Source organism: Astyanax mexicanus, chromosome 14 (assembly GCF_023375975.1).
Source record: "Astyanax mexicanus isolate ESR-SI-001 chromosome 14, AstMex3_surface, whole genome shotgun sequence".
NCBI lineage: Eukaryota > Metazoa > Chordata > Actinopteri > Characiformes > Acestrorhamphidae > Astyanax > Astyanax mexicanus.
In genome coordinates, this window is record NC_064421.1 from 11,056,478 (window position 1) to 11,071,591 (window position 15,114).

Below are 15,114 nucleotides of genomic sequence, written 5' to 3' on the forward strand. Positions count from 1 at the left end.
TTGGGATTAATAAGGGTTTATCTTATCTTATCTTATCTTATCTTATCTTATGCAACATTTAGCCAATTTATTCTAAACTAATATTATTGAGAAGAGAAAATTGGTTTGTTATACCTGTGAATGAACTGGTTCTCTTCTAGGTACTGGCAGCCACGTGCTATGTCTTTCGCTATATTGAGAAGGTCCACCATGGTGAGGCTGGAGGGATGCTCCTACAAGAAAAACAAAAAAAAAATACACAATTTTAAAACAATGAGAAGCAACAGACTGGCTACAAGTTTAACTATGATTGAAGAGACTTAAAGAGGAAGATACAGAGCTCTAGAAAAAAGAGACAACCTAAAAATGATGAGTTTCTTTGAATTTTATCAAATTGAAAATCTCTGGAATATAATCAAGAGAAAGATGGATGATCACAAGCCATCAAACCAAACTGAACTGATTGGATTTCTGCACCAGGAGTGAGTAGCATAAAGTTATCCAAAAGCAGTGTGTAAGACTTGTGGAGGAGAACATGATGCCAAGATGCATGAAAACTGTGTTTAAAACCAGGGTTATTCCACCAAATATTGATTTTTGAACTTTTAAAACTTTATGACTATGAACTTGTTTTCTTTGCATTATTTGAGGTCTGAAAGCTCTGCATCTTTTTTGTTATTTCAGCCATTTCTTATTTTATGCAAATAAATGCTCTAAATGGAATTTGGGAGAAATGTTGTCCGTAGTTTATAGAATAAAACAATCTTCATTTCATTTCATTTTACTCAACATATACATATAAATAGCAAAATCAGAGGAGAAACTGATTCAGAAACTGAAGTAGTCTCTTATTTATTTCCAGAGCTGTATATGTAAGTAATTACAGTACAATATTAGAGCAAATTGATTCGTTATTGGGAAAATTGGGGCTCCTCTAGCCTAGATACAAAATGAGATGCAGTTTGAGGTGGATCCAAATGTCGTCAGATCCCATCAGAACTTGGGTTTGTTGCTAAGCACAATACGCTTCAAGGTCATAGCAATCCAGGTTTCTTGTTCACAACAATAGTGCGAATAAAGGTGAAAAGAGAGAATTGTTTTTGTCAGTGAATGTAGGTGTCAGAAATCTTCTTACCAGTCTGGGTCTCGTCTCCCTAAGGAAGCTCTTGAGGTCTCCTCCAGCCATCAGCTCCAGCAGAATGAAGCGTGGCAGAGCCTGTAAACTCACGCCTATACACCGCACTATGTTCTGATGGCTGAACTTACTGCCAGAGAGAGAAAGAGGGACAGAAAAACAGGTAAAAGTAAAAAAAAATGTGTGTGTAGAACAGCCATTAACCTCCTAGGACCTGGCGTCCACATGTGTGGACATCACATTTTGGGGTGTCTAGGCTACAACACTAAATTTTGCTCTACAAAGGCCTGGTGTCCTCATATGAGGTCATTATACTGTCACATCACTAGTGGTGACTGAAGAGTTTAACATGTTAAAGTTTACATTTTGTTCAGAAGCCATATTGCTCAAAGAGGCACAATTGTTGTTTGTACTTATTGCGACTTCACTGTGTTCTTTCAAAATATAAAACTAACGTCCTCATGTGTGGACATCATTTTTCTCAGAAACTACATAATGTAAAACGATAATTCTCTGTTTTTACATTAATCAGCCCAATTAGCCCAAATTGCAACGAAAAATAAAAACTGTATGCCATGCAAGAGTTTGGTTTTTAGGAGGTTAATTAAAAGGTATTCATTTTTTAGAACATGCTAATGAGAGAATTATACACATATAATATACATTTTTAAACAAATCAATAATGGGACCTCTAACAACCATGCAACTTTAAATACAGAAGATCACCAAGATCAACCCAGCCAGTTTGCATTGCTTTTAAAAGAATTATAGGTTTAAAAAAATAAACTTTAATTACTTACATGCAGATTTTGGGTAGAAATTGAGTAAGTGGCGTCTGACTTGTGCACATTCTTATATATTTTGTCTGTGTTTATGTATGTTTATACCTGATTATGAGAGCTTCCATCAGAAAGTCCAGTTCATCCTGCTCAGAACACACTTCAGGGAGCGTCTGGTTTGAAACACAGATGTCAATCAGAGCCATCAATACAAAATACTACTATTAAAACATGAGATATGATTCAGTCTTAAATAAAAAACCCAAATTAACAATATATTATCTACACAAATTGTTCAAAACAAATCTAAAAATTAACAAGGGTACATCACACAGCTATAAATGGTACCTTTTGTCATCTTAAAACCTGAATTTTGACAGGCATTGGTGTATGGACAAAATATTATAATATAATATCTGCTATAATTTCTGAAAAGCCACATGTATTAATTCTAAAAACAGGATAGTGTTTGGTAGGTCCCTGGATCTTTTTATGACTGTAAAAGATTTTGCAGGTTACCTGACTAACTATAATGCTGCTAATATTACTGATACATGAGCAACTGCGAACGTAGACCTATTCGAACGGCAAACTCAGCCTTTATCTGTTCAATTATACAATGTCCAACCGAAACACGTAGAATTAAAAGAATTCTAGGAATTAAAACAAAATTCAGGAACTGGCACATACAATTGAAACCAGGTAGGAGTGCACAAGATCTTCAAGTTAAGAAGTACTTAGTGAGTTATGAATGGGTATGAATGAGTAAAATGTACTTTAAAAAAAGTTTCCCAACTTTCTGCATTTGCTTTTTTAAAGTAAATCTAATTTCAGATCAATTTAAGTAACTTCAACTCGGCTTCAAGACTTAAATGTTACATAGAGTAAATGAGTGAACTGAACTTCAGTCAATCCTTTCTTTTAGTAAACTTTACTTCATTTATTTTTGCTGAATCACTCCTTTCTTTTAGTAAACTTTACTTCATTTATTTTTACTGAATCAATCCTTTCTTTTAATAAACTTTACTTAATTTTTTTTGCTGAATCAATCCTTTCTTTTAGCAAAATTTAACTTAATTTCTGCATACAATATTACCTTATTACTATTACTTAACTTATACAATATTACTCAAATTATTTATGATACATAATATATTATAATTCCTGATTTTTTAAGTTAAAACACATTCAAATATTTACATAACCTCAAAGCTTTATTTCGTAAACAGACCAAGTCTCACTGTCTCAACACATGGATGTCATGTAATACATTCATGTGTTGAAAGAGTGTAATATGTATGTTTTAACTAAAATATAATAATGTTTAAGTTAAGTAATTGTTAAGTAATTAAGTAATTAGGTAATATTGTATGCAGAAATTAGGAAAAGGTTACTAAAATAAAGGATTGATTCAGCAAAAATAATTAAGTAAAGTTTACTAAAAGAAAGGATTGACTGAAGTTCAGTTCACTTATTTACTCTATGTAACATTTAAGTCTTGAAACCGAGTTGAAGTTACTTAAATTTACCTGAAATTAAATTTATTAAAAAAAAAAGCAAATGCAGAAAGTTGTGGACCTTTTTTTTAAGTAAATTTTATTAATATTTTTTCAGTGTATTTTAGCTATGAAGGGTTTCTGTAAACATACGCTTACCTTCACTGCTACCTGCATGGGACTGGGTTCACCTGGTATTCCAACTGCCAGACCCTCATAGACCTCTCCAAAAGCTCCATGCCCCAAACCCCTACACAAACACAAGCACACACACACACACACACACACATAGACACATGCACAACTGAATTATAAACACTGTTTGCTTTTATATATCTGTATTTTAACCTGAAGTAACACCAACATGTACTGCAGAAGACCAAGCAAACTTTTGAAACATGTTAATGGATTCAGCACACCCAGAGATAACATGCTGGGTTCAGAGATGTTAGCTGACCTGGTCAGAGAGATGTTGCGGCGGGGAACCTCCTTCAGGTCGTTCACAGATGCCGCCTTTCCAGCGAAGCAGTAGTTTGGGTTATAATCGGTCATGATGGTGGATGCTCTCAGTTTACTCAGCTTGCAGTCTGGACTCTGCAGCTCCAGCTGAATGGACTGCAGCTCGGTGTGCTTGCGTCTGTACACTGGAGATCACACAAAACACAGGAATTAGCATTTAGCAATTCACAATCAACACACTACACACTAGTGCAGGTTTACAGCTTTAAGCTCTTCCATCCAACCTTTATTCTATTCAACATTGATCTGTATCCAATCACAGGACCACTGTTGATCATACTGTTTGTCACTTGAGTGGTTGTTCATTCTCAGCACAGCGACACTTTCAATTTAATTTGTGGACGCAGTAATGAGGAAGGTGCTGGTATGAGTAAAACAGGTACATCTCAATGTGTCACTGCTGGTCCACCATCCAAATACAGTTTATACAGTATATCCAGCCAAGAGCAGCTCTGGATTTAGTTCCTAGCTTGTCAAGCTGGTTACGTTTAGTTAAAATGACCAACAAAAATGTGACCAAGCTAAACAAACACTATGACCAAACTTGACCAAGCTATTGGACCAGTAGGGCCAGCATCACCAACACAGCCAACAGATAATGTTGCAGGAATGTTAAGCAATGTTTCGAAAAGGTTTCAATAAGGTTAACTAGTAAAGTTACATAAACAATGTTCCAGGAAGGTTCTGAAATCATGTGACATAATAATCGTTTGCATCCCACGTTAGACATTAGAACATTCGCACATGGAGAATGTTCACAGATGGAAGAATACTTTAACATTATGGAAATGTTGAAAGTACCAACTGGTTGGCCATTAAGACCAGCATTACTAAGCTAGCCAACAATAATAACCAGCGAGAGCAAGCTGGTCAACTAGCATGATCAAAGCTGACCAAAATCCAAGAGAATTATGCTGTTTCACAACGCAAAGAAAAAGCAGCAACTATTGTTCAGCACCTCCAAGAACTCCTTCCTTCAAGACGCTGAGAAAACTATTCCAGGTGACTCTCCCTCATAAAGACACTGAGATTAAAATACCAAGAGTGTGCAGATCTGTCATCAAAGATAAATGTGATACTTAGAAGAATCTAAAGTAAAACATTTTGGCATATTTTGTAACATAATTTTGTTACAAAATAATTCCACAATTGTTCCTGTATAGCTTTAATATAGTCTTCAGTATTAAATTTAAATACTTCGATTAAAATGGACAAAACTAGACAAAATATATGTAAATGGAAATGTATATGCTTATATTTAGCAGAAAAATCTGCCAATTGAGGTAAGTAAGTTTCGCTTAGAGAGATTTTTTAAAATAAGCTAAGATTTTTGAGATTGTAAAATCTTATCGGAGAAAAAAAAAACAAGATTTATAGCTTTGAAATTGGTTAATTTCACTTGCTAAGATTTAGATTAAATAAGAATAGGAGTGTCCAGCCAGATTTGTGACCAGTACACTGCAAACAACTAAATCTTAGCAAGTGAAACTATCTCATTTCAAGGCAGTATATCTTTTTGTTAGTAAAAAATTCTTATCAGAGAAAAAAATAAGACTCATTTTAGGAATAATTATCTTATTTAGTCTCAACTATTTTTTTTTTATTATTTTAAGTAATTTACTATCAAAATAAGCACAAAAAGCCACGAGTGAAGTTATTCTCAAAATAAGTTAGTCAAGTCTTATTTCACTAATTTTGAGACTTTGTTATTACTTATTTTAAGGAATATTACTACGTTGTTTTTTTTGCTTTTTGTTTAATTTAAGTATTTCGGTTCCAATTTACAGATATTCTAGATATTAAGTCTAGTTTTTGCAAGTCAATTTCTTTTTGCAATGTACTGTACATAAAACATCCTCTGATATATATTTTTTATGGTTATTTCCATGACTTTTGTCATGTCAGAGTATTGAAACCCAGAACTGAGAAAACTCTGGACAGAAAAAGATAACCTATGTTTCCTGTATATCACCATAGTAGATTAACAATATATGTATGTGTGTGTGTGTGTGTGTGTTGGGGGAGGGGAGCTTACATAAAGTGTCCAGGGAGTGTACACTATATTCTGGCGGCAACTCAAGCGAGTGCAAACAGCTGTTAAAACCAGCAGGCGCAATAAAATACAGTCAGAAACAATTCCGCCTGAACAAAAATACACACTCGTGTAAACACCTTGACACTAATGCATAAAACAAACAGGACACATGCACGTGCACATGCCTACACACACCCACACACAACCACCTACACACACACACACACTTACTTACACACTCACACACACACACACACACACACACACATCAAGCCTAGCAGCCCTGACCCAAGCTGTAAACACATTAGTGTTGACTGTGAAAGTGATTTATTCATAGATCCGTAATGGACGAGGCTTGTCAGGGGACGGTTAACTGGCCATCCATCATCAGTCCGTTTCATTCATCAGTGGGAGACTGCTACTCTTCCCAGTCTGGACGGCTCTCGCAGATGATGGGATGTGTGGTGTGATGGCTCAATGAGTGTGTGGGAGAGCATGATAAGGCTGTGCTGAAACACGTGCCTGCCTGGTGCTCGTACACACACACATTTACACACACACAAACGAGTCAAAACTGCAATGTGTGAGGTTGCTACCACCCCTAGATTGTCTGCAAATATTGCAGGTCAAACATGCCGTTTGCAAATCACTTTCATTGCTGGTGTTCAGGAGTGTGATTTAGTGTGCGTTTGTGTTAAAATATGCAATTTACTCTTTTGTATGGGTGCGCTTTAATTTATTTTTTTCTAGTGCTCTGCAGAATTGTGAGATTTTATTTATTCATTTACACTGTGATGGTACACCAACAGCTCATTTAAGGGAACAGCTCAAAAAATGTTATTTTAATCTTTATTCTGTTCTTTGTTAAAGTAAAAGCTGGATTTGTGTCATTTGTACGGGGGTGTACAAGTGCTAAGTGCACACAACGGCACTTCTGCGTGGCTAAAATACAGAAGGATTGCGCGTCTGACTGTTGACTGTTGTCAGGGTTTAAATCAGTCAGTTGCGCACCTTTATTTGCCATCGCCAGATATTTACCTGAACACACCTCACTTCCAGACCACCACACCAGGCTTAATGGCGTGGGCTTAGCCAATTAACCCACTTACTTACTAACACCCCTCTTTCACTTGAAATACTCCTAAGAAGAGACTAGGACATTGAGGACAAACGCAAACCTCCTCCCATACATGTGAAGTCAGCCACTGCCTCTTGTGAACATAGCAGTGGAATGTAATGATTGGGTTATTTTTTTTTAACCCTTTCAGGCCCGTGTCCATTACAATGGGCATCATGTATTTCCTTTTTTTAACTGCACTAAAAAAAAACACTGAATCCCAGCGACTCAGATTCAACTCGACAAAGTAAGAGCTATTTTTTACTAATTTTATGTGGTTGAGAACACTTTTTCTAATCTTTATTAAATTTTACTTTACTTTATATTAAGGACGGTTTGTGAAATAAAAAGTTCAATATCAAATAGAAAATACAATTTTTAAACATCAAAATGCAATTAAATGTTTTAGCTATTTGGATTTCATTTTATTTTATCGAGTTTGAATTAAAACAGTCCTGTTTTGTTTACATCACAGAAATAAAACAGCATTCTTATATTCTTATTTTCTTACATTTTTCCATCACTGGAACATAATTCAGGTCCGAAATGGTTAAGTTGATAATCATTCATTCTGCTCTACAACACTGAGGGTATTTAAATGCTTTAGTGCAGGTCTTACTCTTCCAAAAAATATGGTTGTGATGTGCCTCCTACCTCACATGAATCATTTGTTATTTATGACTTCTCTTTTCTTAGCGCTTCTCATTTTTATGAGCAGGGCCACCCCGCTGGCGGCTCTGAAATGCGATGATTGGCTGTTACTCACTGATCATGACTCCGGACACGGCCAGCAGCAGAGCGGCGATGAGTGCAGAGGTGCCCACAGACAGCCCCAGAGCCAGGTGAGAGAGAGAGGGCGGATGCAGCAGAGAAATCTCTGGAAAATCACATTCACAAACAAATATATCCCGGGTTTTAGAAGGAAGCCACCTTACAGCCTGTTTCTATCTACAAGAAAACAACTTGAGGGTGAACAAGCTGTCACTGTGAGTGATGGGTGATGGTTCTTCGTTCTTATAAGCAGAGGTGGAAAGTAACTAAATACATTTACTCACATTACTGTAATTGAGTAGATCGTATGAGTAATTTGTCATTTTTAAAGTAGTTTTTAAAATTTTTACACAATTTGTAATTTTTACACAAGTAATTTACTTTGCTACTTTGGAAAACTCCCCGTTCCTGAGTAAAAAATAAAATGCTGGAAAAAAATTTGAGCTTTGTTCTCCATGGCAGCGCAGCTGAACTTTTCCATGCAGTGTTTATCACGATTAGCGGGAGAGGTGCTGTGTAAATTAGCTGTGTAGCCTGGGGTCTATGCTACCTATCGATATGTGCTTCTTCACGACACTACACATGCGCCGACCAACATTCTTTTTGTATGTTTTCATGTTTTTAATGATAATTCCTTTTTTTTGTCATACTAATATTTGTAAGATTATCAAACAAACTTTAATAACAGTGTTAGTCCTGATGCTTTCAATCTGCCCCTTCAGGACAATTGTTCCACTAAAGACTCCATTTCCCAGCATTCTCAGCCCATGGACTACAATGACTTGGATGATCACATGACACTGCAGCATTCAGCATCCCCCACATTCTGATCATTCTGTTCATTTCCCACACCTGTGTTCACCTGTATAAACAGCCCTATGTTTTCTTTGCTCCTTTGCTCCTGGAGTCTGCTGGAGTCTTAAAGCCTTGATTTCATAACCATTTCCAGACTGATAGATGATCAATGAATTTGTTTTCTTATCTGTTTTTGAATTTCTTCATATTGGGGCATAATGTGTTGATTTTTGAGATCTTTTATCTGCTTCATGTTGTCAGACAGGTTCTAATTAAGTGATTTCTTTATTCTACAGGTCTGGCAGTAGTGAAATTGAACTCAGCTTTCCAAAAAGTGAAATTAATCACAATAATTCATGGAGGCAAAGACTTTTAAACTTTAAGATTTTAGAAATAGTGTAAGATTATGTGAATATTTAGATGAATGTTAAGATCTGGAAGATCATTCCCAGCTCTGACATCTGATTCTGAGGTCAATGGAACACAGCACACTTATTTTAAGTAGGCCAGACATCATTTTTACAGTGTAGCTGTAGATTTATCATTGTTTTAACGGTCTCACAGACTCTCTATCTGTGGTCACTCACCTGTAGCGTTGAGGCAGAGCACTCCATCACTGGCCAAGACAAGACCTTCATCACAGTAACACTCCGTTCCCTCTAACGTCTCGCGGCACTCTCCCGACTCACAGTGACTGCAGTTCTGTACCGGGTTAATGATCACTTCACCGTCACCCTCCATGGCTGAGAACATCACAAACAGACACAAAAAGAAGGTAAATAATCTAGTATTATTAAACAGACTAAACAGGGATGATAAACTGTTTTAAAATTTTTGCCATGTAAAAACAAACAAAAAAATGTTTTGATCTGATTTGAATCTGGCGGATGTGAAGTTAAACATTTTACATTGATTTCCAATTAAAACTATTTAATTTTTCATTTAGAGAATTTATTTGCAGAAAATGAGAAATGGCTAAAATAACAAAAAAGATGCAGAGCTTTCAGACCTCAAATATTGCATAGAAAACAAGTTCATATTCATAAAGTTTTAAAAGTCCAACAATCAATAATTGGTGGAATAACTCTGTTTTTTAATCACAGTTTTCATGAATTTTGGCATGTTCTCCTCCACCAGTCTTACACACTGCTTTTGGATAACTTTAAGCCACTCCTGGTGCAAAAGTCAAGCAGTTCAGATTGGTTTGATGGTTTGTTATCATCCATCTTCCTCTTGAGTATATTTCAGAAGTAGAAGTAGAATTTTAAATGGTCTCTTATTTTTTTCCATAACTGTAGACATTTAGAGATATCTTTAGTGTTACCTTTGAGTGCATCCATAAATATCTCTCCATCAGGGCTAATAAAAGAGATTCCATCCTCTCCATCCTGTTCAGGGTCATTGTTTGCTGAAGCACCGCCACCTATGAGCATAGAGGTACAAAAAAAAAAAGAATAAAACGCTCTGATGCAACTCAGATGTAACAGGATCAAAGTACTAGCAATGTGGGTCAGTGTGACATAATGTAAACACAGTGTAAAAAAAGACAAGAGAACCTCTGTAGCCTCCTCCTCCTCCTCCACTGGTACAGGCTCCTCCACCTCCCCCGAAGCCCCCGTGGGTCTTCCAGCCCTGAGTATCACACGGCTCTCCTCCCTGACCTCCAAGAACCAGCGGACGTCCACCCTGAGTTTTAGGAGCGCTGTCGTTCCAGCCTCCACCACCACCTAAAATGCAATGGAAGAAGAATTATTATTATTATTATTTTTTTCCTATTTTCCTCCAATGTGATTAGGCCAATTGTCCCATCCATTCTGCTGCTACTCAACTGTATATCCCCACAACATAAGGAAGGTGAAGACTAGCACATGCCTCCTCCGATACATGTGAAGCCAGCCACCACCTTTTTTTCCAACTGATGCTGATGCAGCATTGCCGAGTAGCATCATAGCGCACTCGGAGGAAAGCGCAGCGACTCGGTTCCGATACATCAGCTCACAGATGCCTTGTGCTGATCGACATCACCCTTTGAAGTGATGAGGGGAAGGAGCACCATCTCCTGTACCCACCCAGAGAGAGCAAGGCCAATTGTGCTCTTTCTCAGGGCTCAAGCAGCTGATGGCAAGCTGCATGACTGGGATTCAAACCCAAGCAATCTCCCGATCATAGTGGCAGCGCTGTAGACCACTGGACCACTCGGTGCCATTGTATACGTAGCTATAGAACAGATATGTATACCTATAGAACAGTGAGTTATCAGCATTTTCAGTGATAGACTATATTATAGTTCCAATATAAAGTATTGAAATACACCTGATAATTCACTGTTTTTTTTTCCTAAATCAAGGGTATTAAAAATAGTTCATTCTGCTTTTGTTCGAGTAACTGTCTTTTACTGTCCAGGAAAGCTTTCTAAAGCTTTCTATTAGATGTTGAATTAGATTGCTGTGAGGATTTGATTGCATCCAACAAAAACAAAAAGGGATAGTGAGGTGAGGATAAAGCACCATCATTCCAGAGAACACAGTTCCACTGCTCCACAGCTTAAAAGCTGGGCAGCTTTAAATCGGTGTAGCCCAATGGTGGCAATACTTCTTTACACAGACTAGAGTGTATGTGAATTTGGTATAGATTCACTGCCATGCTAAAGGTTGGAATCAACAATTTCAATGATACATGCACTGTATCCTGTAGAAAAGACAAAGGTATTGGGACACCTGTGCAGTCATTGCTTCTATGGAAAAATCAAGTGTATTAAAAAAAGGGTTTATTCTACTTTTGTTTGTGTAACTGTCTTTACTCTCCAGGAAATACTTTCTATTACATTTTGGAGCATTGCTAATTTGCTTGTAATTAAATTATCCACTTTTCTGTATTCTATTTTTTATTGTCTTGCTGTTTTTGTTGTTTTTATAAACTGTAAGGGCTCACCCAGAGATGGAATGAAACCTGGATCTTATTCTTCACAGCCAGTGTTGTGCTGTGTTGCTTTCCGCCCTGCTGGATGCTGGCCAGTTGTGGTTGCATTGTGCTGCTGACGCTGAGTGCCGCCTTCTGATAATAGGTGGGTTTTTCTAAAACACGTCACGTCTGCGAGTAGTGTTTAGGAGTTTTGAGGCGGCTGCTGCCTCTCTAGACCTGTATTTGTGTCTCACCATCAGAATAAAGCTGTGATCCTGGTCTGATCCAAACTACTCTACCGCTGGAGAAACAAATGAATCCAATGGGAGCCAGCGTACAGCAATGCGGTTTCTGCATGCACCTTAACTAAGTGAGCTACCTAGTAGTGGTAGTTAATAGAACCCAACTGCATAGTAGAAAAGACTGAAAGAAAGAAAGAAAAAAGAAAGAAAGAAAGAAAGAAAGAAAGAAAGAAAGAAAGAAAGAAAGAAAGAGGCCGTAGAAACCCAAGATCTCTATAATAGAAAGAATAACAGTACATTAACATACATGGTAAAACACTTTAAGCTACATTTTTAATAACACTTCAACATAAGGCTCCTTTATAAATAGTTAATTAATAAATAAATGGTTCATAAATGGTCTATAAAGTCTATAAATAATCATTAATTACATTGTAAATACTTTAAAACCGTTAATAAGCAGTTACAACAAATAAACAGTAAGGGCAACATCTGCCTGTCATTTGGCAAGTAGTAAATACACATACATTTTTACTGTTAATCTGTTGTCTTTTCCATTAGTTAGAATTAACATATATGTTAACAACTTTATTATTATTTGAGATGTAATTACCCAGATTAATGATTTAACTTGTAATCATGATAGGGTATATAATATATATATGTATATATATAATAATGCTTTATAAATAATTTGATTGATTTGATTTATAAATAATAAACTCTTTATAAAGGAGCCTTATTTTAAAGTGTTACCACATTTTATATATGATACGTTCTATGAAAATAAAGTTATTGTTTTAATATTATTACTCAGAGTACATGCCCAACTGGAACCCACCTAGACCACGTCCTACCAAAGTGAGCACCACATGAGCCTGATGTAAGTAATGGCTTGGGAATACCATCGCCTGTATAAGTTGTGTCTAAGGTGTTATCTTGTGAGTGAGGTTGAATACTGTCCACCATGCTCATGGCAAGACCAGGTCAGGGTTGATGTCAGTATTTCAGAGTGCCTCCATGTCTATGTTACCTTCTGGCTCTCTCCCTTTAGTTAGGCTGTTTTATTCAGATCTGCCGGAGTCATTAGATAATAATCACACTCTGATAACGTTTTATATTTTCTGTTTACATAAATCCAGTCAAAACTACAGTAGTTCCATCTCTCTTCCTTTCTATGTTCTCTATCTATCTCTTCTACATGTATTGAGATGCCCTTGATGTTGCCCAGCGTTGCTCTCCACTGCCCGCTGTGTCATAAATTACAAAATACCTGTTATATTAGCTATAGCTCTACATTAACTCTTTGTACTGTGTTTTTTTTTTTTCTCTGTACTGTTGTTTTGTTCTGTTATTTGTTTGGGCTGAGCGAGTCTTGGTTCCTCCTATGGTTTCTTTCTCTTAATATAAGGTCGCCATAATAACTGGCATCTCTGTGGTTCTGGTCATAAGAGGTGTGGACCTGTTTTTCTCTGTTGTAAAAAGCGCTATATAAATAAAATTGAATTGAATTGAATTAATATTTGGTGTCATATGGATGGGTCAGTCCATTTCCAAAGATTTGAGGCCATTGATTATGTCATAAAATCCATTACCATCCACAGTGAACAGTATAGTGGGTGATAATGATTGTGATTGGTGGTATCTGGTTAGAATCTGGCTAGAATTGTCCATGTGAGCAGACAAACAACTGAGAAATCAAAAGTCTCTCCTCCTTGCATTGAGTGTGGAAGACACTGTAAACATGCAATTCTTTTGCAAAACTTTTGAAAAAGGTACTGGGCAGTGGGCAGTTGTCTGGCTGCCCTAGAATTAGCCCCAGCCTCCATTTCAGGCTTGTCCTTACATAACTTTTAAAGTTCTTTAATCATCTTATTCTCTCTTTTTTCCGCTGTAGCGGCAGTAAGTGCTATAGAGCTGAATCTTTTACTCCGCTTCCTCCGTCCTCTCTCAGCGAGCAGACAATACAAATCGGAGAGTGGGACGCTTCACACATTACTGTGAAAGGCAAGAGGACGTCTGGAAGCAGAACACGCCGAGATGATTCCGGATGTGGCAGATCGTCTCCGCTCTCTCGCCTTCCCTCCGCTTCCAAAAGCAGGTCAGCGCTGTTACTTAGCGGGAAAACATACCAAATTATTCCACAAGCCAGCCCTGCCCTATTTTCCAGCTCCTTCTCAACTTTACAACGGCATTAAAGAGCCTGTATAACAAGACCAGCATATCTCCACTATATTTGACCACAAGAGGCCTGGGAGATAGAGGGGTGAGAGGAAGAACATCACAGAGAAAGAGAGAGAGAGAGAGAGAGAGAGAGAGAAAGAGAGAGAGAGAGAGCAGTGGCTTAGTGGTTTCAGCCAACAACCCACTGTTGGTTAAGGGAATCACATATTCCATAATTACCTGTCTGGGATCAATAAAATATCTATCTATCTATCTATCTATCTATCTATCTATCTATCTATCTATCTATCTATCTATCTATCTATCTATCTGTCTGTCTGTCTGTCTGTCTGTCTGTCTGTCTGTCTGTCTGTCTGTCTGTCTGTCTGTCTGTCTGTCTGTCTGTCATACAGGTGTGTCTCAAAAAAATTGAATGTCATTGAAAAGTTACTTTATTTCAGTCATTCAGTTGAAAATGTGAAGGTCATATATTATATAGATGATATAGATTAAGCATTTATTTATTTTATTGTTGATGATTACGGCTTATAGCCAATGAAAACCCAAAAGTCAGTGTCTCGTAAAATTAGAATATTATATAAGACCAACTGGTGCTTTTGGCAAATCCGCATCTCTATAAAAGTTGTCAGGGATGTAGTTTACATGAAAAAGAGGGTAAAACAACGTTACAAAATGGTAAAAGTGACTAAAATTTTGATTAGCATAGATTTTTTTTGTCTAAGAAATGTTAGCATCTTTTTGTCATGAAGTTTCGTGGCAGCAGGTGGGTTTTTTCACATAGTTTAAACAACTCAGAGAACTTTGAGGGAGCTTAAAAGACATGAAACATGGTGGTGGTGGGTTGCAAAAAAAAATATCATAAACATGTGAGCAAGGTAGAGATTATAGTTAAAGGTTGTTCGATATGGCTAAGATAAGTTATAAATCTAAGGGTCCTATTTTAGTGATTTATAGCGCACTGGTCAATTGTGAATCACACAGCTGGATTTAGGGCATGTCTGTGTGTCTTTGGTGTCGTAAGGGTGCAAAACATACACCTTGCGAATGTCTTAACTAATCGTAAGTGTGTGTTTTGGGCATAATGTGAAAAAAGCAATCAGTGTGTCACTTGCTATTCTCTTTAAGAGGCAGGTGAGCTCTGACTTTGGCACGTTTGTATCT

General features: G+C 37.0%; 1 protein-coding gene across 1 annotated transcript in view; it reads right to left on the bottom strand.

The window, feature by feature from the left end:
* The window catches only part of alk (ALK receptor tyrosine kinase), a 797,750-nt gene that overhangs the window by 34,276 nt on the left and 748,360 nt on the right, over nucleotides 1-15,114 (bottom strand). Inside the window, exons 16-24 of the mRNA XM_049464193.1 lie at nucleotides 10,183-10,353; nucleotides 9,951-10,049; nucleotides 9,214-9,369; nucleotides 7,827-7,937; nucleotides 3,847-4,033; nucleotides 3,549-3,639; nucleotides 2,002-2,066; nucleotides 1,115-1,244; nucleotides 115-212 (exon numbers count right to left, since the gene is read on the bottom strand). Coding sequence (XP_049320150.1) covers nucleotides 115-212; nucleotides 1,115-1,244; nucleotides 2,002-2,066; nucleotides 3,549-3,639; nucleotides 3,847-4,033; nucleotides 7,827-7,937; nucleotides 9,214-9,369; nucleotides 9,951-10,049; nucleotides 10,183-10,353 — 1,108 coding nt within the window. The remainder of the gene's footprint in view (nucleotides 1-114; nucleotides 213-1,114; nucleotides 1,245-2,001; nucleotides 2,067-3,548; nucleotides 3,640-3,846; nucleotides 4,034-7,826; nucleotides 7,938-9,213; nucleotides 9,370-9,950; nucleotides 10,050-10,182; nucleotides 10,354-15,114) is intronic.